The following is a 26,328-nucleotide window of genomic DNA, read 5'->3' on the forward strand; positions in this document are numbered from 1 at the left end:
TGATGGCTACCAACTCTATACAAAATCTATTTGTACTTGATCATTCATGATTGCTCTTACCCATTGGTGTAGTTTCCTCTTCGGTGAGCACAGCTGAAATATTAATATTTAACAAAAGAAGCCTGATGAAACTAGTCTATCTTTATTCAATAAAATTAGCAACCATTATCTGTCATAGTGAAAGTAATATCGAGGCTATGCCATGAAATGTATTTAGATGTTCAGCATCTATCAGACTCCTTTTGAAGCTGTTTTGCTGATAATGCATAATATAACGCTGCAATGTATTTTATTCATTGAATATAAATTGCCTCCTTACAAATTCTATAGAGGAGCAGAATCCATAAAACTCCCTGTAGACTTGTTAAATAGCCATGATAGCTGGACTGTACCATTCATTGCTGTTTTATTCTTCTCACTATAGATTGATGTTAAACCTGTAATACACATTAACTATGTTCTTGCTTTGGCTCATTTAATGTAAATCAATATAATGTACAAGCCGTGTTTTGTCTTAAACAGAAATTTCTTTACTGATCAGTAAAAGAATAACTCCTGTTTCATTAACTATTTTAGGCCACAAATTATAGGCTCAACTTGGCATTCGGAGCCCAGTGAGCAGTTAGCCGTCACCCTGCCAAGTGCACTCCCGCCCGCACAGCTCCCACCCATGGCAAACATGTATGCAGTCATGCACACAAGAAGAAAATCACTCACCATAGAATGACTTTTCCTCTGCTCACAGTGCTGAGTAAGCCAGGACTCCCCCAGCACTGTGAAGGCCATGGGGAGAAGGAGGCCATCCCTCCCAAAAGCCAAGGGGAACACCTGTGTTTTATGGGGGATGCCAAAAAAACATTGGTGGAACACCCCCAAACAACTGCACGGTGTCAATCATCCTACGAGCAGAGAGCAAGGCTAGACTTTCCTTGCTGCCTTTGGGTGGACTGGCTAACTGTGTACCGTGAGCATGCATGGTCATTCGATAATCATTTGGGCTGCAATTGATAATCGATCGGAAGCTTTAGTTCACAATTTCCAGGTGCAATATAACTGGTATAGAATCCTGTAAATAATCCTCTGCACTTTAACAGATTCTGATGTGTAACCTTTGGCCTTTGGTCAGGCTTGAACTCTCTCCCATTAAATTCTGCATTGTGTCACCCTTCCTGCAGTTACGTTTTGATTCATTTGTTAGCTGATGCAACTTAGTCATAGGCATTTTGGTGATATGAAGATGCAGATAGTTGCTTTTGGATTCATCTTTGCATGCAATCCTGGGACAGTAGTACTACATAGTATGGGAAACCGAATATTATACAACGGTTTTACAGTGGGAATAAAAACTAAACCATTACAAATGTGCCCTGGACACATTTCCAAATTTCATTTTTATTACAGGTACTGTATAGTGGAGCCACTAAAAAAGAGATTGTTACAGATTCACATAAACTAATAATGGATTACATACTGCTGCACAATGAAATCAATGTTAATGAAAACAGATATCTTACTTTTATCTCCCAGCTAGTTCGGTTTTATTTAATGTATTATAATAAGAAATTAGTAACCAGTAATCAGTTACTATCTGAAGGAAATTGTGTTTATCTGTGCACTTGCAGGGGCAAACGCAGGATTTTCAGAAGGGGGTTTTTCAGAAGGGCGGAGCAAAGCACGGAGATTGACACTTAGGTGACCCAGTATATGCCGGGTCAGTGAAAGTATTATAGATAGACCAAATGTATATAAATAATAATAATAATAATAATAATAATAAAAAAAAATATATATATATATATATATACATACAGGGGCATCAACAGCCGTGTAGGCCCCTCGGCATAACAATGTATTGGGGCCCCTACCGATCCTCCAGCGGTATGGGTGGGGGAAGCTTTGATGTCCCGCGGGTGGTAAGGGGTATTATATCAACCGCTCAGCATGTACTGTAGGGCCTGGATCAGTAATTTCCACTAATTACCCCTTTACTGCACAGATGGTGGGAGATGGGGTGGGAGAAGGGGGGCATTGGTCTGAATGAAGGGGCCCTGATACATAACTTCCAGGGTGGTAGAGGATGTTTAATATGCGGAGGAGGGGTGTATAGTGGCGTGGGCTTATTATTCATAATTTTCTGGTGGGAGGACAGCTTACTTGACTGCAGATATCTCAAGTTCCTATAAATAGATTTCTAAGTTTTTAATTGAATTAAAAACTAGAGAATCTTACCTACCAAATGGTATTGGGGACTAGGGCATCAGAGTTCAGGAGGCAGAGCAATCTGCCAATGAGCATATAAAACTACATACCAGGTGTGTGTAGCTGGAGCAGTAACCAGCTGCTAGAAGGCTGATATCTCTGATTTTGGGAACAGTATAGACAAGCTACTAGTGTCCATTAAAGGGGAGAGTCCCAGCTTTTCAGAAAAACTCTAAGTCAGACAGAACCTGAAATATCCGACTGGAAATAGCAATTAACAGGCTTGGATGGGGACCACTGCTTTGAAGTCAGATATTTCCGGTTCCCAAAGGCCGATTTTTAAAATTCTTGTACCCATGGAAAGAGGTGACCCTTAGACTCCTGGGGGGGTTTCTGGGTACTCAGCACCCCCCCCCCCCTGCGTGCGCTACTGACTTGATAGAGCAGTCTGTACTACCAAATTGCCATCTGGTACTATTCTTTAGTAATATCTAATTCTGCAATACGTTTGCCTTGGTAAATATAGTAAATTCTTTATTGGCACTTTTATGACAAGTGTATAAGAGATTAGGTTGCGACTGCAACCTTCCCATATTTCTTTTGTGGCCTTATACAATATATGGTGTTTTTTTGTATACCTTACTGTCCAAAACTCCATACCATAATTGTTGTCATCCTCTTCTACAGTACATCACTTTTAGACTTCTGTTGATAACTTTGCTTATACAGTTGACTTGCTCTAGCTCTCCAAACACAGCAGTCCACCTTTATACCATTCTCACATTGCAAATGCCAGGTCACACCTGGGATTTGGAGACGGGTCCTCCCCGGCAGCGACCTAGCATTTGCAATGATTAACTCCCACAGTGAGCCAGCAATAAGCCAGGTTATTGATGTCAGAAAGGGGGTGGGTGGAGCAGTGGTGCATCAGGGGGTGGGGAGGCGTCAGCGTTTGGAGCTGATGCTACCTCCTCCCTATAGTGTGAATGGGACTCTTTGGAGATCCAGATTATTTGTGCAGTGTAAAACGGATATGGTTTCCTGCGTTTAACATTTTTATGTATTTAAATTTGCTATCTATATTCTTACACTATTTATTTGCATTTTTATACTCTGGGCACATTTCCATTACTTGCATTGTTTTTTTTACTCATTCATAAAGTTGATTTTTTACATCTTCATCTGGTCAATCACCAAGTGTGGTCAATCTGAGAACCCAATGAGCAGCAAACTCAATCAAAGTCTTTTGATTCCAATACCATATCATCTGGCTACCATTTATAAAGTGTAATTTTTCAATCCTTCATATAATGACTTATTATATTAATTTTAGTTTGCTATAGTTTTGGGGGCACATTTATATTTTGCATACGTGTTCACTTTAACTATCACTTATGCTAGAGGAGATGGTGATGATAGTTTAGGATTTAAAATATTTACCAACACAGACATAAGGAAATGAGTAGGGTTTTGTATCATTTCAGCTATTATTCATTATCTATCTATCTCATTATTATTTATTGATTATTGTTCTCCATTATTTATATGGCATCACAAAGGAATCAAAAGAGTACATAAATGTATAGTATACGACAAGTACAAGGTAAATAAACATAGCTGTATCAGCTGGCGGATATGGTGCCATCAAAGATTGTTTATGAAAGAGGAAAAGCACACAAGGGAAGAGGGTCCTGCTAGAGAGATCTTACATTCTGAAGGGGAGGGGCAGTCGGACAAGGGTTACACAGATTAGGTAGACAGGGAGCATGGAACAGAGGGTTAAGGTGAGATTTGGCATGGTTTGGTGAATAAGTGGGTCTTGAGAGCCTGTTTGTAGAGAGGAAGAGATGTCTTGGAGGTAGGAGTTGGATGAAGTAACCAGTAGACATGAGAGACAGTGTGCATTAGCGGACCGAAGACGACAGGCAGGTGTGTAAAGGGAGTTGAGGTCAAAGATGTCAATGGAAGAGGAGTGGGTGAGAGCTTTGTAAGTGAATGTGAGAAGCTTGAATCAGATTATGAATGGAAATGAAGCAAGTGAAGCTCTTGTAGAAGAGGGGAGATGGAATGTAGCGTATTTGGTGAGGAAGAGGAGAGGGGCTGCAATAATCCTTTCTATGACTGATGTTAATGATTGGCAAATGTCAGACATTCTTAAAATTGTAGCATTCACTCTTGTCTAGGATCTTTATAGCTCATTAGGAATAGATGTCTATTTTGAGAGCAGTATGTACAACATAGAGAAACATATCTCACAGAGGTGCAGATGTACTAAACCTTGGATTGTGAAAGGAATCAGATCATAACTGTCATGTTACTGGCAGTGGTTACAAAGTGACAGTTAGGAGCTGATTGGTTATTCATTTGTGTCTCCACTTGATCACTCTCCAAGGCTTAGTAAATTTGCCCACCCTCTTCTACAGGAGTCTCCTGTCTTCTGTGCCTTCTTCCTTTTGAACTTTTCTCTAACAGCTGAACAAAACAGAGCACTTGCCTCTAACTCTGACTAGACTATTATATCTGATTACCACAATTCACTGACACATTTTTGTGTTACCATCAACAGTGCGTACAAACCTGAATCGGGCTATAGGTCTTTTTGAAGTAGGCTTACTACTGGTGTCACATTTAAAGTAAACTGTCTGCCCACATACAGTGGATGATACCATTTTATGTTGGCAGGTCCATGTCATGTCATGACATCACACAATAGTCATGCAGTGCTCCTTTAGAAAGTTTTGGATGGACAGAATATCTTATTGGGGCCCCTTGTGGAAAATGCGCCTCTTGTTATCAGTAACTGACACAATTTTATACACTCCCAAAATATGAGTTGTCATCTCCTGTTGTAGTACTTGTTTTACTAATGTTTCAAAACATTAAGTCTTACTGTATAAAACAAACCTAAGAATTTATTGCTTAACCTGCTCATATACTGCTACTTGCCTGCATATTCATTCTATGTTCTGTCAGAACTTGCCTTTTTTGTAGTTACTGAACCATAGTAACTTATGTGCCATCAGCTAAACTAAAATATACCAAGGCAAGAGCCAGGAGACATTAATGGAAACTTCTATATAACATTCTAGGACATTGACAATGAGATATGTGCAATGCGGCTTGTAATTGGACTGTGCAATATGGCTGGCAATAGCAATATTAAGCTTTAGTGTTATGATTCACAGGTTAGAAGAATGATCATGGAAATTTATGAATATGAATTATGTAGAACGGTGTGATTCACACCACTAATGTTCTAGAAATCTATCCTTAAACTTCGTGATGGGGATAAATGTCAGGAATCATTTCACTACTCAGGCTTTACATGCGGTTTACATACCATGCAACACACTCACATAACAAATATCTGTACATCAAGGTGATTTGCATATTTCTGTTACCAGATATGTTTATACATTGTACACTTGCTAAGGATACAATATGTGTGTGTGTATATATATATATATATATATATATATATATATATATATATATATATATATATATATATATATATATAACAATGGAATAGGCATTGCATTGTGCGACCTGCAGTGTGTAATATTTATTCACATAACTGAAACAACTCCTAACCCTGCTGTACTGTTCTGCAGACATTACTCTTTGTTTTTCTTTGTTTCCCTGTGTTTTGATTAGCATATGTCCTCTAAAAGGATTTTAATAATTTTATTATGCAAATTCAGTTAAAGTTTAAACTTGTTGATATTGCAAAATTGAACCTAATTGACAGCAGGGTGAGGAACTAATTAGCTTAATTTAGAATGGCTCAAATCGAGGCATTGCTTACTGTGAAGAACATTAATCAAGGGAATAGTAAGTCAGTCTGTATTGCAGGCTTAACTGTATTATTCAGAATTACTGTTATTATAGACTCATTTTTGACATTACCTAGCACAAGGTTGTGAAGGTTAAAGAACCTACTATATATATATATATATATATATATATATATATGTGTGTATATACTGTATATATATATATTGAAGAAAAAACGCACACTTAGAGTCCATATAAATCCGGGTGCATGGAGACATAAGAATAATTATATCCTTAAGATCCTCCTTTAGAAGACGAAACAAGCAAACCACAGTAAATAATTAATAATCTTTACGGTGGTGTGCTGGTTTTATCTTCTAAAGGAAAATCTTAAGGAATATATGTATGTGTATATATATATATATATATATATATATATATATATATATATATATATATACACCGTATATCGTGGTCATGTGGCAGCACTCCGGCGACTTTAAAATAATAGAGACAAACGCCTGCTTAGTTAAAACTTTTGAGACTTTTTATCTCTTCATCAGGATCATCCTGATGAAGAGATGAAATGTCTCGAAAGTTTGAACTAAGCGGCGTTTGTCTCTATTATTTCAAAGTCATCGGAGTGCCGCCCCATGACCACGATACATATTGGAGACTTATCCTGTCTTCCAAGGGAGGGCACCTGGTGCCACTAACACTATCCTGAGCCTTGGAGTGCCGGCCATCTTCCTGTATGTATGTATGTATGTATATTTATATATATATATATATATATATATATAAACAAAACAACACTCAAGCAAGGAGCAAAGGTGTGGTGCAAGGTCCAAATATAGTAATATGCAGCACTTACCCAACCTGAGGAGCAGACCAGCACTCACAAGGTTAAGTGAAGAAAAAGTGTATTGGTAATTCAGAGCATCATACGGAGCAACAAGTGCAGCATGGCTGCACTCCCTAGTCCAAAAGTGACTAACAGAACAATAATTTAATTAATAAATGTACCTGGGTGCCCTCCCAGAAAGCCCTCTAATATCCACGCAGAATATGACAGGCGGCACTCCAAGGATTCATAAATGGCAGTATTATGTGTAGCCAACGTTTCAAATGCTTTATTGCATTTTTTTGTCAGAGATGAGATAGTTGTGGATTGTGTGTGTGTGTGTATATATGTATACAGATGTAGCGTGTCCCATCTTTGGTTGGCGCTCGCCAGATCCCTTGCACTGGTGAGTGCCGGTGATAGAAACTGGAACGCGCGTGCGTCTCAGTTTCCCATCTGTGGGGGGATGGGAACCCTGTCCATCTCTGCTTCAGGGAGACGGACTGGGTTAGCGGGGGGTGCGGCAAGGTGGCCGGGACTCGGGGTGACCCTCGGTGAGGTGGCGGGGACCCGGGGGGAGCCCTGTTGTAAGGGGATGTACGTGCATCTCTTGCACGCGTGTCCCCTTACGGCGGCTGGCGGGGATGGCGGATGGTGAATCTTCTGCCATCCCCTGCAAAGATGGCTCAAGCTCCATCTGTGTATATCTATATATCTATATATATAGATATATAGATAAAAATTCTGTGTATGTTTTGAAAAAAAATCTAGTCTATTCATAATATCTGCTGAGATACCTGCAAAGCTTTGAAATTGTTCTCACACTGCATTTTCATTCTGTAGATATTACAGGCTTATTGAAGATTCCATCGACCCTTGTATGGTGTCTCCACTTAGTGTAAAATGGCTTCAGGGAATCTATTCATACATACCGGCAGAACTTTGCAAGGTGAGGAGCAAATCCCTTCAGGGTTTAACAAAGGTATGTATGGATTTGTGTCATACTTTGGAAGCCGCTCTCATTGCTATTAATACATGAATATTTGACAAGTACAGTGGAGAAATTATTCTTGTGCATACTACCCTCTAGACATAAAATAAGCCATTCTGCAAAACAGATGATTTGTTCTGAAAATACACATGCAACAAAGAAATGTTTCAGCAGTGAAAACAGAATGTCCTTGTATTGAAGATAGTTTAATGATTTAGTAGAACACTCAGAGATTTTCAAACAAAAATTTAAGTTTTGCATGTGAAGTTTTTAACCCAACAGGAGCATTGTAAAAACTCTGGGATTATGCTAACTGTAATGTAACAATTTCCCCTAAAATACATGCTTTCAGTTTTAACATCTTATTATAAGAAACCTTGAAAGGCATTTACAGTATAAGAGATTTAGAGAAATTTGGTGCCACAGCCTAAGATTGCATCATACCCCACAACTAGGACTGATGCTAGGGTGTTTAGCAACCTATACATTTGTTCCCTTGTGCCCATATTTAAGAAGGAGTTGCATGCTCTGAAAAAGGGGTGTGGTTTCACAAGGAATGGTAGCGTTCAAACAATAGTACCCCAAATTAAAATTGTTACATAGTAGCACAATATTATTTAGATTACACTGTACATATTGTCTTTGATTCATATTGGACCACATACATATGTGTCTTCTTACATCCTTTTTGTGACACACCTGCAGAAAGGATCTTGTTGCATAGCTGGGAGCGGGTTGTTTGCAGTCTCCCACTATGCCATTAAAGTGAATGGTTAATTACATTACACTGCATAGTTTTACCCCTTATACATATTATGGCACACAGTAATTCCTCTTGTACATGTTATGCCAGACAGTGGTACCGCTTATTCATAATATGCTGCATAGTAGTACGGTTTATTTGTGGTATGCTGCACATTAGTACCCCTTATATACAATGCCCACTGTAGTGCCCCTTATACACATAATACCCACAGTAGTAGTTCCCATTTTACACAATGCCACTTATACACATAATGCACACAGTATTAGTGCCCCTATAGCTGCAGGATGCTTGCAACAGCAGGTTTATTTGTGCTGCAGAGTCAGTGAGATGGATCTAACACAAGTCTACAGCATCCATTTGTGTGCTGCCAAGTTTAGAAGGCCCTCACTGCCTGCCATATAGTTTTTTCAGCAGCAGCTTGCAGGAGCAGAGTAACAAAGTGTGGATGGCAACTCTCCAGCACCTCCCTGCTTTTTATACTCTGCTGAGCATGTTACGCTAGCCCTGCTCACAAAAGTCTTGATTATTTTGGGGAAAGCTAAGTTTGGAGGTAGAAGTAGCATACCTAACCATCTGGGAATTGGTTGTGTCTATGACTAACCAGGGCATATTTTTTTATTGGGCCAAGTAGGCATTTGTCTAGAACTTCCCAATATTCCATGTCTATATATGTGGCAATATCTCATTATTTATTATTGTTTTAATGAAGATTTAAAAGGTAAAAACAGTATTGATGAACAAAAATATTTATTAGCAAGGGAGAGTAGTTGCATTTTTACAACAAAGAAAAATATGCTGTTTTGTGTGGTGCACAATATCTCATACTTTACTTTTATTAATTGACATGAATATTCATTAAAGAATAATTATACTTTCTAATATTATGTGATTTAATTAGGGGCATGAGATGATAAAACTTAGAGCCTTATTCAGAGTTTCACTTCAGTCAGTCATTTATGGTCTTTATTTTTGTTGTGCTAGCAATCTCTTTGAACCAAGCATATTCAACTTGAGCAACTACAGAGGATTCAAATTCATACACATATCTTACTGCTTTCAGATCGCAAATGCAGGTTCACACTGAGACTTTTAACCTGTTCAGTCCTGGTGCGACCCTGCATGTGTGGTCTGTTCACACTGTAAACAGCGAACCGGCAATATTGCCGGTTCGCTGACATCATCAGAGGCGCGGTGGAGCAGGTCATCGTGGGCAGGGGAGGAGGCAGTGCTTAGAGCTGGCACTCCTCCAAGTGCTGCCTCCTCCATAGTGTTAATGGGCAACAGGATGCTCGACCCGTTTAAACCGTTCACACTGCACAGCAACACGGCAAAGTACCGGTAAGAACTCTGCTTTATTGCTGTGTTGCTATCCATTTGCAGAACCCAGTTTCCCCTTTCACATCGCACTAATTACTGCGTCGAGATGGCAAGAAACCGGCTTGTACCCGGTAATTAGTTGCAATGTGAAAGTGGTATCCGTTATATCCCAGTTTTGTGAAGACTGGGCGGTGAAGGCATGTTGTGTCTGTGAATGTGACATTGAGGGCTATTTAAAATTGAGAATACACAAATATCTGTCTAATTTCAGATGGATTTCTGCATCATGTAAGGGGCTGGTGTACTGTAAATGTGAGCTGATAGTAAGGATGCAGATGCATATGTATGATGCAGTGTTTTGTACCTGCACAAATATTTCAATATATAATGGACCTAACCATTTTTCATTTTGAATTTAAAGTAACATCACAATTGTTCATGTTGTGAATTTATTGTTATGTTTAATCCTCTGTAATTGATTCCCACTACCACAATCGGGTGTGCCAACTGTCAGGTATTATAATCAGTGCCATCTCTTCAGGGAGGCTGCTAAAGCTCATTGGAAACACTGTCTGCCTATCACAGTCCAGACTGCCTACGGAGCAATTACCAGATGGTACTTCCCACAGGAAGCCATTGCAAAAACAGGGGGCTCATTAGTGGTGGGTCTCTTTTTACTGGGGGCATGGGGGGTTGCAGCTCACCAGCCCTTAGGTTATAATGTTAGTAGTAGGTCTCACCCATGTACCAGCATCATGGTGATTGGTAGGTACCACCATTGACTATATGATGACAGGGTTGGAAAGTGCTATGCTGGCAGTAGTGTAAGATTACTTAATTGTCCAACAATAAATATTTAGAATGGCAATGAACAGTGGAAGCTTTTCAATATATATGTTTAAACCAGATAAATAAAGGATACCAGCCAAATATATATTGTCTACTGGGTGAAGAGTAATTAAATTTGAGATGAATGAATAAAATGTTTTTCAACAATGTTTTGAAGACCTTCAACATTATGAGAGGTGATATTAGACCACAATGCAGTGTTCTATTTCTGCCTTTCTGCACAATAAGCATAGGTTTCTACAATGATTGAGCTTGAGGGGTTGTATTTGTAATATAATTACTAATTTATTTTCAACTTAACTGTTGAAAAATTTTAAATGATCATTTATCAATCTATACAAATCAAATACAGCATTCTTTAAGAAACAATTATATGATTACAATGATTTTGATAATGATAACATATTTATGAACAGATTGAAGGGGTTGTGAGCCAAATAAAATTTCAATGAAAACTGAACAGCTGTTGACCAGATGTAGATTATTATTAGCTTTTGTTTGCTTTTAATAATAGTTTTATGCCATCTATTATCTTTCAGACACCAGTTGGAGCATTTGCACTTTAAATGTTTATCAAAAATGTAATTGTTTTAGATTAGACTTGTCATGACATATTAGTTCACTTTAATGAGCATGTAAATTCATTTTCAAAGTCTATGTATTACTGCATTAAATTTAAATATACACATAGGGGCAGATGTATTAAGCCTTAACAAGAGATAAATGCAAGGGTGATAAAGAGAGATAAACGTCAAGCCAATCGCCTCCTAACTGACTTTTTTCAAACACAGCCTGTAACATGGCAGTTAGCAGGTGATTGGCTGGGCATTTAGCTCTCCTTATCACCCTTGCATTTATCTCTGGTTAAAGCTTAATACATCTGCCCAATTATGTCAAAAATGTTTATACTACTCTCTGGTAAAAATAATGACCTGAAAATAGCTTAATTTTAATAGCATGGGATATAGTTTACTCCAGATAGCAGTAGCGCAATTTGTAGAACAATACTTGAGCTCACCTTGTAGTTGGCTTTTTCCTGGCTTTAAAGAAACTGTAAACTCACTGGCACTAATGTATTTTACTCGAGTTCCCTGAAATAAGCTATTAGTAAGAGAGAAAGAAAGGAAATGAGTTAATAAGAGTCTTTGGGTTGATTGATATCAGTATTGTCCAAAATGATAAATGTGCCAATACATAAGCTATCAGCATTATATGAAGTCAGCAGACTGTTGTTCTTGATAAAAGCGCTGCATGCACTGAATCCTTGACTTCATACAACACTGCATGTCTCTTATTTATGAGTACCGCTGCCTCATACTGCTATATTGGCTTCTCCCCACATCTGGTGAGCGAAGCGCTGCAGTGCGGAGGGCACCTGGAAAGCTCCACACTCTTAATTGAATGGAGACCCCCAAACTGCTAACAGGGTAGTATCCTTGTTCTTGGCCTTCATTTATTTATTACCATTTATATAATACACACATACTCTGTAGTGCGTTTACAGTGATATTTAGCTAGTTCAGGACCTACCACAGTGGAGCTTACACTGTATATTCCCTACACACATTAACACACATCAACTAGGGTTGACCACTTAAACTGCCAGTTTATATATTTTTGGATTGTAGGAAGAAACTGGAGTAAATAGAGGAACCTAAGGCTTATTTAACACACTCCAGTTTTGACCAGACTGCAAAAACCAAGACAAAGTTTGTCTATTTTTTTTGCTGGATGGCAGTGCCTTTCACATGCACCAGTTTTAAGCCAGATTTAGTATTGTGCTTATAAAAAATACATAAGATAAATCATAAAATAAAATATAAAAATATATATATACATCTATTTCTGCCTTGCTTGTCTAATGAATCCTGGGGGATTACCTGTGATGTCAGGTTGGGGGCGGGGATAGCTGCAGCAGCACACAAAAACCAGTGAGTGTAAAAAAGGTCCCCATCTCCCTGTGCACACATTGACATTTTAGGATGGCCTGATGAGGCTGGGTAACCAATCTCTTCGGCAGATAGATGGCTGGCCCATGTGAAAAGAACCATAAGCTCTCAATATGAATTAGCATGTCGGCATGGCTTTTGGCCATTCAGCATTTGCTGCCTGGGGGAACTTGGCCTGTGGGAAAAAGCCCTAAGCAAGCCTTGCAGAGGATATACAAATTCTAAAAAGTAAGGGCCATGATGGGAATCAATACTTACAAACTTAGGGATATGAGGCAGTAATTCTTACCCTTATATCATCCAAACCTCTTCCTCAACAACATCCAAAAAAGCCTTAAGTGAATTGTGCTGGATTTAAATTAAATTAATCTCATTTAGGATCCCATATAGACCACATTGAAACAAAGATGTCGGAGTTTGAAATGACTAAAAATGTGTTTCTTGACAACTAGCTGAAGTAGCAAATTTAGGCGGTTAGAGGGGTAAATGTAACATTTAGGGGGTACCAAAGACAAATTATCCAAGCAGCTTATATACTGTAGTTCCATAACGTGGGATGTGTGGTTCAGTTATTCTAAGCGGAATTTAATGGATCTAAGATGGACTGAATCCTGATTCAGAGATTCAGCAATGGATCAACTGTTTGCATCAATTGAAAGCTTTCCTATAATCACTATACCTTACATTTCTATCTATTTATGTATCTGTCTAAATTCACCATCCATTTTCAAATACAATTCAATAATCTTAATTTTGTACAATTTGAAGAATTTATAATCAATATATTGATCTAGGAAAATCTATTGCAGTGATATTCCAGTCAGAAGAAAAACAATATAATACATTCCAAGTGGAACACTTAAGGCCAAATTTAGAGAAACATGTGAAGTTGCCCATCTAATAACAAGTTCTCTTCTCTACATTTTACTGACATGTTTAGATTAAAAATTTTCATTGAATTAACATAATTTTACATATAGATTACATACTGTAATTTGGGGAATTTGTATGTTCAGGGCCCCCTCCCACTTGTCATTACTGCCAACAAACTCTACGGGAAAATATTACACTGTCAAAACACAGAATAAAGGCAGTATAAACTTGGTCAATGGGTAACTGCAAGGTAGGGGATTAATAATAATATATATATATATATATATATATATATATATATATATATATAATCACATGAAAAGCCTGTGTTTGTCCCCCTATACATTACTCTGTAGGAGACCTCACAGGCTCAGCACTGCCTCTGATTAAAAACCCTCCCATGATGAGGCTGCTGCAGTCTTTCATGGGCCTGAGAAGCATGTGATGAGCTCCATCAATCAGAGCTCAGGACAAGCTTCTCAGCCTCTGATCTCTTGTACAAAGTCTCATGGGTCAACTCTCAGTAATGCACTGCACACGTGCAGTCAGTGTGCCTTGGCTCCCGATGCTCAGTACCATTAATCATTGACAGACAGGTGAAGCTGCAGCACTACCACAAAACTTTTAGCTAATAAAAAAAATACATGCTGACCATAGATAGAGGGTGGCCCAGGGGTACTGACCCCCTGAGCGACCCCTCCCCCCGTTAATCCAGCCCTGGGTATGTTACATGTGCAATAATTTACACATCATATTAGATATGTACAGTATGAATGATTATTTGGGCTTATTCCATATAAAGATAAATTCATCAGTTTGAACAATTCTGAAATTCAGCAGATTTTCACTTTTGGCAAATTAGTTGTGATTCACAGAAAATGCACTAAATACTTAATACCCATTTAAAATCAGAACGATCATCAAGCATAGAAACACTCTATTGCCTTATACAATCTTGTAATCTTAGCATTAAGGTGTTTATTGTTCCTACTTTGGGAAAATGTCTAAATGTTCTCATGTGATTGACATTTTATTAGCTGTGTGAAAGGTGCTTCAGTATTACATCTCTAATTTATTTTGTCTTTTCTAATTCACATTTTGCAAGGCTTTTACATCGGCTGTAGCAAAACACAACTGTTTTTCTTTACTAGCCATTAGTGTCATTAGCTGGGTGTAAACATACCCACTCAATACACTGTGATATCAATCAGTGCATTTGGTAAAACACAACTAGTACAAGTACTGTACAGATTTGTTTATGTGTGTGATATTAATGCTGATCTATATCTATCATTTGTATGCCATTATAATACATTCTCATATATCCCAACTCTTACTATAACTGTGAGACAATCCCGCTATTTAGAGACATTCCGCTGATCCCCTCAAAGCAGGAAATGTCCCCCGGGCAGGGGTGCAGTTGGGGGGAACCAGAAATTACCACTGCTCTGCTCTGCAGGGCAGCTGGGGATTGCTGAAGGGATGAGATGCACAAGTGTATTGACATCTCTTCAGTGCAAGGAGGGGGAGAGCTGGGGGCTGCCCAGTTTTTACTGAAGTTCTGGGCATGCCCATAAAAATGATGCAAAAGGGGTTTGTGGTGCTAGGCCGCCCACCCATTGGTTCCACCCTCTCTTTGGGGAGGGCGCACCAGAGGCACGGTAGGTCCAGATTTCAGAATGAGAAAAGTTGGGAGGTATGCATTCTGATAACAACAGATATATTTTTCAATTACACTAAAATATTTACATCTTTACTTAGCCATTGGCTCCATATCCTGCCAGTGTAGGATTATTTGACATATCAGTGGGGTTTTGCATCAACAGATTGATTGGCCTTTTAAACATACTGTAGCTGAACTTCTTCTATAGTTTGTTCAGGAAGCAGGCAGATACAGTATGTTGTTGATAGCTATGCAGTCCTGAAGCCAGTAGTGTAACTTCGGGCCAAGTGCCCGTGGAAGATAAATGTTGGTGCCCCCACACACCACACACACACACACACACACACACACACACACACACACACACACAGGAGGAGGTGGTGGAATGGATACATATATATTGTAGACTGGAGGGAAAATGGAGACATATACACACACTGTATACAGTGTATACACATGAGCACTATAGACACTTACAGATGGAGCAGCTCTCATTGGAGCTGCTCCAGAATGGGGCTCACACTCCCCCGTAGCTGCCCACATCCCCCTAATCCTGCCAGTCTCCCTGAAGCGAAGACTGGCAGGGATTCTGCTCCCCGTGTGTGTGTGAGACGCTGGTGCGTCCCCGTCAGATGCAGCACCTCTCCATCAGTGTTCGTCAGCTCAGGGAATCTGGCGATTCTCTGAGTATTGACAGCTGTATGAAAGAATATTTTAAAATTGTCAATATAATTATTACAATGATCACAAAATAAAAGATAAATATACAGTATACGATAACCCCAAGTGTTTTGTACGGTTTATATAAGTACTGTATGTGCAGTATGTCAAACGAATACCATGTTTTATGGGAGGACCACATTTATTATTCTTTTAAATGGATTTTTTGGTTACTGTAGTTTGAGCTATTTTATAAATACCACTTGCTATATCTTATAATGGAGTAAATCAATCAGTATTCAAAAGCATGTCATATAAGGTCTGCCAAAACACTGTATTAGTATTTTGTTAGTACTGTATTGGTTGGTTCAAAACCTTCATGCTGGAGTGATACTGATGAGAAATAAACCTGGCAATTCCATTTTTAGGTCACTGATGTCCCAGTGAAGATTTATGTTACTCGGTTGATATCTCCCAGTAATCAGGCACCCTAATCCAAAAATCTGCATTTGTACTTGAAAAATGTTTTCAGAAAACTTGGGCATAGATTAATTGTACTCTTTTTTGCTTTTTACTATATAAATATGGGGGAGGAAAAAGTGCATACATTGCAAAAAAGCTAGATTTGAAGTCACAATCTAAATACTGTACTTTGTATATATATGGTCAAAAACTACAAATACTTTGCATTCTTACATTTTTATTATGTTCAAGGCACATTTGCCCAAAAAGGGATAAAGAGCCATCAGTTTTTACATCTTGCCTTAACTATCCATAAAGAAGAAAGCGGCACTCGCAGTGTTTCATAGTAAAAAACATTAGTGTGACAACATCACCATAAACCGATGTTTCAATGCAGTGTGCCTTGTTTTCAAGGTGTGAAAAAGAGGCACATCAGATTATGGTGATGTTGTCACACTAAAGTTTGTTGTTGTGAAACACTGCGAGTGTCACTTTCTTCTTTATGGGTGTAAGTTTTTTTCATTGATGGCACCACAGACTTGTTGCACACCATTGGGAGGAGTTCCGGTCACCTACTCAAAGATATATATATATATATATATATATATATTATACTTGTATATATGGAACTGATATACAGTATATGGGACCCTGAAGATGAACAAAAAGACGCTATATACTGTAGGATTTCTAGAAGGAAATGTGTGGTCAAAAGGAAGGATATTTGTATTTGTCAGCATTGGTAGACTATAATTTCACAAGAGGTTGTATATAGCATAAAATCAACATCTGATAAACGACCCCATCATTTGGTAAAAAAAATTGTACATAACTATATTTACGCCCCAAGCCATTTTGAACACTTTTACACAAAAAAAAATACAATGTGGCAAGCACCATTTACAGTAGGATGGAGTTGGTGCTGTTGTTCATTGAAAATAACCATAAAACACAGGTGTAAAACTATGTTGGCTAGCAACCATCATGAAACCCTTAAGGTTGTAAAGCACTTTATAGAATTTGGTCTGCTAACAGACATTTTAGACATTGTGTTGTAAATATTGAAAGCAGAAACATTTTTGGAAGATTTTTTACTACAATTGTGTTAAAAAAGTGTAAAAAAAATAACCTAGCTTAACTGATTATTACCATTGAAAAATCTAACATAGTTTTGGTAGACCTATTAGCCAGTTATTAGCCCCTTCACTACTAAGGATGAACTGGACGTGTCTTGCGGATAGACTTTAACACTGCAGACCTACAGTATATCTTTCACCACTTGCCCAATTACCAGTGAGCACTGCTAATGGCCACCTCTGAATGGAACCAGAAGTGCCGCAAGCATGCGCATGCAAAGTGATGTTACCCTTGTAATCCAATAAAAATGAAAGGAAAGTGTGGACAAGAGTATGCGGATTTGTCTACCTCCCCAACCATCTTTCTTAGATAGATGGGAGCCCCTTAAAAGACCATAGGCCAGATGCACATAGCTTCAGAAAGTGATAAAGTGATAAACAACTAGTCGATAAGTTCCTAACTGTCATTTTAAACCAATCCTATGATGTGGCAGTTAGAAGCTAATATGCTGGTTGTTTATCACACTCCACTTTATCATTTTTTAAAGCTTGGTGCATCTGGCCCAGTGTCTTGTTATCTTGATGTTTAGTTGTTGGTTTTGACTTGTACTACAAATAAGTAGAGATAGACCTCCAGTGTATCTTGTCTGACTGTGACATGTTGTTTCTCTTCTAAGGAGGTAGAGGAAAACTACACATATGCTATAAAGAAGTCAATCTTAGATTATATATTACTGGATCCAGTGGAACAGCAGAGGCTTGGAATTGTAATACCTCCAAAGGTTAGTCTCTTTGCTTGCTCTGTCTGTGGACCTTGCATTGACAGTCTGATCATATAAAACTATTATTTTTGGAGTTGCATGTACTGTAGGTAAATAATAAAGTTTATGGGCATGGGGGTATGTTTTTTCTTAGCTGCAACATGAAATGCCGATCTTTATGTGATTCACAAACTGTGCAGTTTATGAAAGCAAAGCATACACAAGCCCTGATTCATAGTTTATTGCTAAAATCTGTCCACAACATAACCACAAAAATACATTTAGAGGCACAACATTTATATGTACAGCTATTAGTAGTATGCAGTATAGTATAACTACTTTAATAAATTCTTCCCATCAATATTTATACATTTCATTTGCTGCACCGTATGTAACTATATTGTTATTTGTAGATATATTAAAAGAGGGGAAACTGTGCCCCCCAACATAGGCCTAATGTTTTTTCCCACAGGTAATTTCTTTGCTTGATAATGAGACTTCATAGGACAATACTGTGCTTGAAGTTTGAGAGCTTTTGTGGGTAAGGGAAAAAGAGTGTGCTTTCTATCTTGAACAAATGAGACCTATATTTGCAGCAGAGCTGGTCCTGCGGGAACATTGTATTTGATGGAGCTCATACAATGGTTTACCAGAGCATTTTCTATTCTCTGTGGACTGCATAGTAAGGTGGAATAGTACTGCCATCACATTTCTCACATCCATCACCTCTCCTGTTAATGTGATCCTTCTACGCATGCTGTAGATACAGATCTGAAATGTGCAAACGTAAAGGGGAATGGTGGCAGTAATAAAAGCTCTGCGGTCACGATGATAGAAGGTGACAAAGGAAAGAGGGAGACAGGCGGTCAGGATGATTGCATTGAATTGAGAAGAGTGGCAGCCACAGTGAGAGCTGTTAAAGGAGAACTGTCAGGCTGTATACACATTGTGTATTGTTATTTAAATCCTGGGACAGTGCTTCTGATAACTGTGATATATTGGGCTCTATTGTGGTTAGAAGAATTTGCATCAAATAGTATTTGAAATCTATTCCTGACATTAAAATTCATATTTTAAATAATTTTTCACTTGATCCCAGTTTTCGCTTCAGCAGGTTTATGTGGTGTTTACATTTAGTCTGAGGAGACATTTCATTTCACTTGTACAGCTCACTACTATGGTTGCACACATTTATACAATGATTGAATATGTTATATTGTTATTTATGTTACAGTATATTCATTATGTAGACAACCTAGTAAACATGGGCAATGTCTGTATACCATATTACATAACCTCTTATTTAAATTTCATTTAAAGAGAAATTGCTTTTAGGTTTATGCTAGATAACATTTAATCATTTATTCTTTATACTGATTAAGAATATTAATTGAATATTACAACATTTATTTTGTTTCTGGCAAGATGTCTAACAGGACAGGGCGGGACCCGTTTCCATGGCATGAAAGTGTCAATGCAGCACGTGTCAAACTGATGAGAGGTTTACACATCACTCATCCTGTCATGTCCAAAGTTCTGCTTCTCTTCTATACAAAGTATGTATCTATAATAGTGCAGCAGTAATCTAGAATAATGTGCAGTGGGTGGGTTTGCATAGTTATCATGTAACTATTATTTTGTATTTTTCTGGAATGTCACCTTTCGATTCATTATCAAATTGTTCTAATGATTAGAAAAAACACTGTATAGGTTGTTTGATTCTTGCAAACAGAGAGTCTAATGAGTACATCAGCCAGATACTTATATTAAACATTATTTAACGCTCATAAACACGGCAAAGAAGCAGACGGCAATCGGCGTCTTCAATACCGTATCCATAGTTTGACTTAAATGTGGATGATGAGCTATGCTTTAGCATCTAATGATTAAAACCTGCTGATTGAGTCCCATGATTACAAACAATTTTTTTGTATTTTTGCCTTTGGAGTTATTTGGGAAGCTACCCCGGCAACAGATAAACACCATCTATCATATATTTATAGACTGGTATGAACAATGGGTTGACACATATTAGGTCAACATGGTCAACATGAACATGATCAACAGGGTCAAAAGGTCAACACAATAGATAGGTCAACCTAAACAAGGTTGACAGTGTATTTATGATGGGTTGAAAAGGTCGGAAGGCCAAAAATATTGGCATTTAAGTGGTTGACACCAAAAAGATTGACATTTTTTAATAAAGAATATATTTTTCATACTAACACCCCAATAAGTGAGCTTGATCCCCTTGCTTGGCCCGATACACTTGCTACATTTCACTCTATACTTCAAAAAAAGTTTTATTGTTCCTCAGTGAGAAAAACAAAATAGCAATCTAGCAAATATGATACCTTTTAATGGCTAACAAAAATAAATGTTGTTAAAATGCAAGCTTTCGAGACTTCTTAGGTCTCTTCCTCAGGCATGGTATAACAAGGTGTGTGAAGAACCACATATATATACACAGCAGAGTAGGAACAAGATGTGATAGATGGACATTCTTAAGATCAAAACAAAACAAAATAACAGAATGAGCTTGTAAATTGAGTCCTTAATTAGTTTGTAGATAAGTAGTGTGAAAGTTTTATTGTCTCTAAGTTGATGACAGACCAGAGTTAGAGCTCCGATGCCCTCACTCTCTCTGGGACAGATTCCTCAGATGTTGTAGTGGGCCATAAATCCCTCGGATAGATTCAGTCCTGTGTTAAGGGTGTCAAACGTTGTCATTAATTTGTATTCCCAGACCCTCCTGTCTCTTTGTGATTTGAAATTTCCTTTTAGTATAATCACTTTCATATGATCCTGATTGTGTCCTGGGCTGCAGAAATGTTTGGCCACAGGAAAGTGTGTCTTTTTTTCCTTTATAGTGTGGCGATGGGACCTCATCCTTGCCTTAAGTTTTTGTCCTGTTTCTCCAACATACAGACCCCCAATAGGACATTTGGTGCACAGAATCAGGTACACTACATTGGCAGTAGAACATGTGAATGTCCCATTGTCTACAGCCAGGCCATCAGATATCATCGCATCTGCTCCAGCCCAGCAGATAGAGATGTCCACTTAAAACAACTTAAAGGGACCTTTTTAAATCAGGGATATCATCCCACATCAATCAACGATCAGATTATCAGAGCCATCAGGATACCCAGAAATCAACTTCTCCAATATAAAGAAAGAGAAAGAAACAACCGTGTACCCCTGGTAGTCACCTACAACCCACAGCTTGAGGTGCTAAGAAAAACTGCAAAAAAACTACATCACATCATACACAAAGATGACCGCCTGAAAACAATATTCCCAGACCCTCCACTACTATGTTACCGACAACCTGCAAACCTGAAAAATATTATAATCCGAAGTTCACTGCCATCCATTACACAAAGAGGAACCTATCCCTGCAATGTAAGGAGCTGCAAAACCTGTGCCCATATCCTCACTACAGACAGTGTACGGATCCCCAACACACAACAGGACTATAAGATCCCAGGGACATTCACATGTTCTACTGCCAATGTAGTGTACCTGATTCTGTGCACCAAATGTCCTATTGGGGGTCTGTATGTTGGAGAAACAGGACAAAAACTTAAGGCAAGGATGAGGTCCCATCGCCACACTATAAAGGAAAAAAAGACACACTTTCCTGTGGCCAAACATTTCTGCAGCCCAGGACACAATCAGGATCATATGAAAGTGATTATACTAAAAGGAAATTTCAAATCACAAAGAGACAGGAGGGTCTGGGAATACAAATTAATGACAACGTTTGACACCCTTAACACAGGACTGAATCTATCCGAGGGATTTATGGCCCACTACAACATCTGAGGAATCTGTCCCAGAGAGAGTGAGGGCATCGGAGCTCTAACTCTGGTCTGTCATCAACTTAGAGACAATAAAACTTTCACACTACTTATCTACAAACTAATTAAGGACTCAATTTACAAGCTCATTCTGTTATTTTGTTTTGTTTTGATCTTAAGAATGTCCATCTATCACATCTTGTTCCTACTCTGCTGTGTATATATATGTGGTTCTTCACACACCTTGTTATACCATGCCTGAGGAAGAGACCTAAGAAGTCTCGAAAGCTTGCATTTTAACAACATTTATTTTTGTTAGCCATTAAAAGGTATCATATTTGCTAGATTGCTATTTTGTTTTTCTCACTGAGGAACAATAAAACTTTTCTTATCAACTGGCTAACACGGTACCTAACTTTTTTCTTTTGACTCTATACTTCAAGCATGGTGTCTTGCTCTGCTAGTGCAGAACAGGTTACTATTACCAATCATAATCCACAGGGATAAAAAATAATAATTAAAAAAGTTGCCATATGTGTTGACCATTGGCAGGTCGACCATTTGTAGATGTTGGGCTTTTTGTAAATGTCGACCTTAGACATTTAACCTTAGACACCTTTAACCTGTCAACCTAATATCTATGATGACCATATGGGATTGACGTATTTCAGTGATGTACGGTGAGGTAAGGCAGGAGAGGCAGATCCTCCCCTGTCGTATTCCAGTATACTTCAGAGCTTTAACCACAATAATGATAAAAAAAAGTACAATGAAGAGGTTACAAATAATAATTGTATAGACAAAATGTTAAAGCATAGCGGAGAATAACAGATGATGGACTGACTCATATGCCTACCTTTTTCACACATCTCTGATGCAAACTAACCAAATTACTAGCAGCATACAGTATACTGCAGCACCTTTATATAATGCCCACATGTACCCTCGGACTCATACAGTATATTGTGTAGAAATCATCTGATTCTGAATTGCCCAGTTCCTCCCTAGTCATTTATCTCACTGCAGGTCACTGACCTATTTACTGTTGACCTAATTAAGATCACCCTTTCATCCAGATACCATTCTAAACCTATCATTTCATATTGGCGGCTTATGTTGTTCTTTGATTTAGTCATATACAAAGATAAAGCTGCTTTTCTCAATTTTACTTTAGTTACGCAACATTTAGACTGGTTGATATTGCCAGTCTCCTGCATGTTGTGCCCTTGATGTTGGATGAGTTTTTTGCTCACATGAGCTGTGTTGTCAGAATGAGGTCTGAACTTTTGAAAGAAACATGGCTAAAAGATTGCTGTGAAATTGTGACCCAAAACAGAGATAACATAGAATCTGTTATGCCAGAAGACGAGGTAAGTTCTACCTATTTCTCAGATATCTCAGACTTTCTAAACAAACCATATGCAATATCCTCAGTAAAACTTACTTAGGCAGTGATAGGCAACCTGATACACCTAAGAGACCGCATTGGGCAGTCCTTTAACCTAAATATTGCCTTATATTTTTTTTTATTGTCACAGCACAGCTTAATGGTTAATGTGATTTCCATCAGCTTAGAGTGTCTTATTGGGTGCGCAGCATCCCTATGATTGTAAAGTTTTTTGTTTGATTTGATTGCCATAAGTAAAAAAGTACAAATGATCTATTCTCCATCACAGTGAATTCATAAAGAGGCGTCACTGGGCGTGGTGACATCCAGTGCATTTTTTCTACCATATCTCTCTGTTTTTAGTATTTGCTGGATGAAAAAGGGATGGGGCATTTTGCATCTGGGAGTGTGCTCAGTATCCCTGTAGATGCTGGCTGCCCCAGGAGATGGGGCTGTTTTAATGCCAGCTATTCCTCTATGAGAGAAGCCCAGGTGCTGCAGGAGATAGTGCAGCACCTGGCTCCTGCCACTACAGAAGAACCAGTATTAGGGTGTCGCCCCCTCCGAGGGTGACACTCATATGTGGGCAGCATGCCCCGCACCCAGCTTGTGACACCACTGAAGGCAAAGTTGACAAGGTCTGATTGCACTTGTTAAAAACATCTAGATGGAAAATGTATGAGCAGGTTACAGCAATCGGTCTGACAACTAGTTGGTTGTACATTCAGAGTTGTGGTACCAGAGTTATATTGGCTTTATCTTTGAAGAGGTTAAAATCAATAAAATAAACTACAAATAGTAAAATATGTATTGTATGTCCAAAGGATCTGTTTGCAGTCTTATGCGCACATCTTAAGATTGCAGATCTTTCTAGTGTGTGGGCAATTCTAGGTTTGGTTATAGGCTGGAGGATGAGTTGATAACCCATCTCATATTAAGGGTACCTTTAAATCCTAAATAGGAGATGGGCCAAAACACAAATTGAAAGATATCAATTAGCAGCTTAGCATATGTTATAATAAATGATCTAATGTTTGCACTCAGACTGCATCAGACTGCTTAGTTGACTCACCATTCACTATAAATAAGCCTAGTGGTATGGTTTTTGCATGAAACATGGGTGAATGGGTAATTTGTAGTCAAAAAGATGTGTCTACCACAACACCCCCCACCACAGCCACCCACATTCAACCACATTTTTCACTAATCAAGTAGTGATGCTGGGAGGGGGTGCTGCCATTCTGGACATCAGTGAGGATGAAGAGACAGAGGAGAAGCCATAAGTAGTGTCCATGGAGGTGACCCAAGCCCCATAGCATCGCCACCTACTACAACTACACCCTTTCTGATAGAGTAAATATCACAATAAATATATTTTTATAAAACTAACTAGGCTTAGACGTTTTATGTAAAATGAAAATGATCATTAATCATGTAACAAAAAAGGAATACTTTTTTTTAAATACAGAGTTATTAAACTCAAACTTTAAGCATATTAAATGCATATTCAGTAGGTCCCCCTGAAGTTTAGGGCCATTAAAAAAGCTTACTTAGTCTTGTTCAAAAATTGCCTTTTTTCAAGTGATCTTGATGTTTTAAAGAGAACCGATAACAGATTTTACACTGCCTTTTATACTTATTAAATAGTGTCTTGTGGTTCTTTTGTGACCCCATACGTCTAGAGAGACCATTTAACAGCATAGATTCTCCATGTGCTATTCTCTTTTTCAAGCTACTGCTTCAATGCAGGAAACCGGTGAGGTATAGTTGAAGCCAGACTGGAAGAGAATATTGTATATACTCACAGCCCAACTCTGCTATCAAGCTGCGTTGGAGCACTGAGGGGCTCTTTTATTTGGCTTATTACATAGTTTAAAAGACACTATGTAATAAGCAAATAATAAGTTGATGTAGAACCTGGTAACTGGTTACCCTTTAACCTGAACTTAATACAATAAACGTACTACTACTAAAGGAACAAATATGTTGTACTCTTTATTGGTTTGATATGACTTAAATTCTTAACAAAGGGTTCTTTAAGCTCTGCAAGTATTTAAAGCACATTTTGCAATCTCAGCAAAAACACATGATATTTTTTCTGTGATTTTTTTTTATTATGGAGCCCTGGATAAATCCTATATAATACATTATGTTAACACTTATTCATGTTTACATGTTCCAATATGGTTTTATATTTGTTTTTAGCTGTTGAATTTATTTCATTGTATTTCTATAAGGGGTTACGAAGAAAGAAGATGGATCATTTATTTTCCAGCTTGGCGACACTAATGTCCAATCTTCAAAGACATATAGTAGAGGCCTCTCTCACTGACCTAGTGGAAATGATTGAAACCTATAATGAAGGGAATCAGTATGAAGGAAATTGGCCATCTGATGGTCTTTGGCTCCCAGTGAGACCTCATCTTATTTTAATACATATGGTATGTGTGTTTATAACCATGTTTACCATATTGTCAATCACTTAAGACTGTATTTTCATGATGACAGGGGAAACTATTTTATTTTTCATGCGATCATGGTGTTCATTGCACATCTGCTCGATGTACATTTAGATTTTTTCATATTAGAATGCTTTAATACTAGCCATTCTATTGCCACACAAATATAAATGGAGTGTGAGGAGGATTTATACACTAACAGCAAAATATATAAATTATCTGTCTTAGCCTAAGACTTGGTATTGCTTGGATCTGTAGGTTTTAGTTTGAACTGTTCCTTTTATATCAGTCATTTACTTTCTCCTTAGGCTCTAAAAATTCTTCTCAAATGATTTTCAAAAGTGCTTAAAATGACAGTTTAATGATAGAAGCATTTGTTCTCTTTTGTATGTTTTGTATACTAGGTGTATGTCTGACACATGAAGGCTGTGACAATGCATTTTGTTTTCAACTAATAATGGCACTTAGTCTGTGAGTGTGGTAAAATCCATT

The 26,328-nt window shown here is 38.1% G+C and overlaps 1 protein-coding gene across 1 annotated transcript in view; it reads left to right on the top strand.

The window, feature by feature from the left end:
• LOC146074345 (dynein axonemal heavy chain 3-like) overlaps window positions 1-26,328 on the top strand; it is a 1,013,923-nt gene that overhangs the window by 185,887 nt on the left and 801,708 nt on the right. Inside the window, 5 exon segments of the mRNA XM_083182299.1 lie at window positions 7,664-7,802; window positions 18,104-18,208; window positions 19,613-19,743; window positions 23,165-23,360; window positions 25,615-25,818. Coding sequence (XP_083038425.1) covers window positions 7,664-7,802; window positions 18,104-18,208; window positions 19,613-19,743; window positions 23,165-23,360; window positions 25,615-25,818 — 775 coding nt within the window.

This window comes from Crinia signifera, chromosome 4 (genome assembly GCF_055691185.1).
Source record: "Crinia signifera chromosome 4, ASM5569118v1, whole genome shotgun sequence".
In the NCBI taxonomy this organism is placed as follows: Eukaryota; Metazoa; Chordata; class Amphibia; order Anura; family Myobatrachidae; genus Crinia; species Crinia signifera.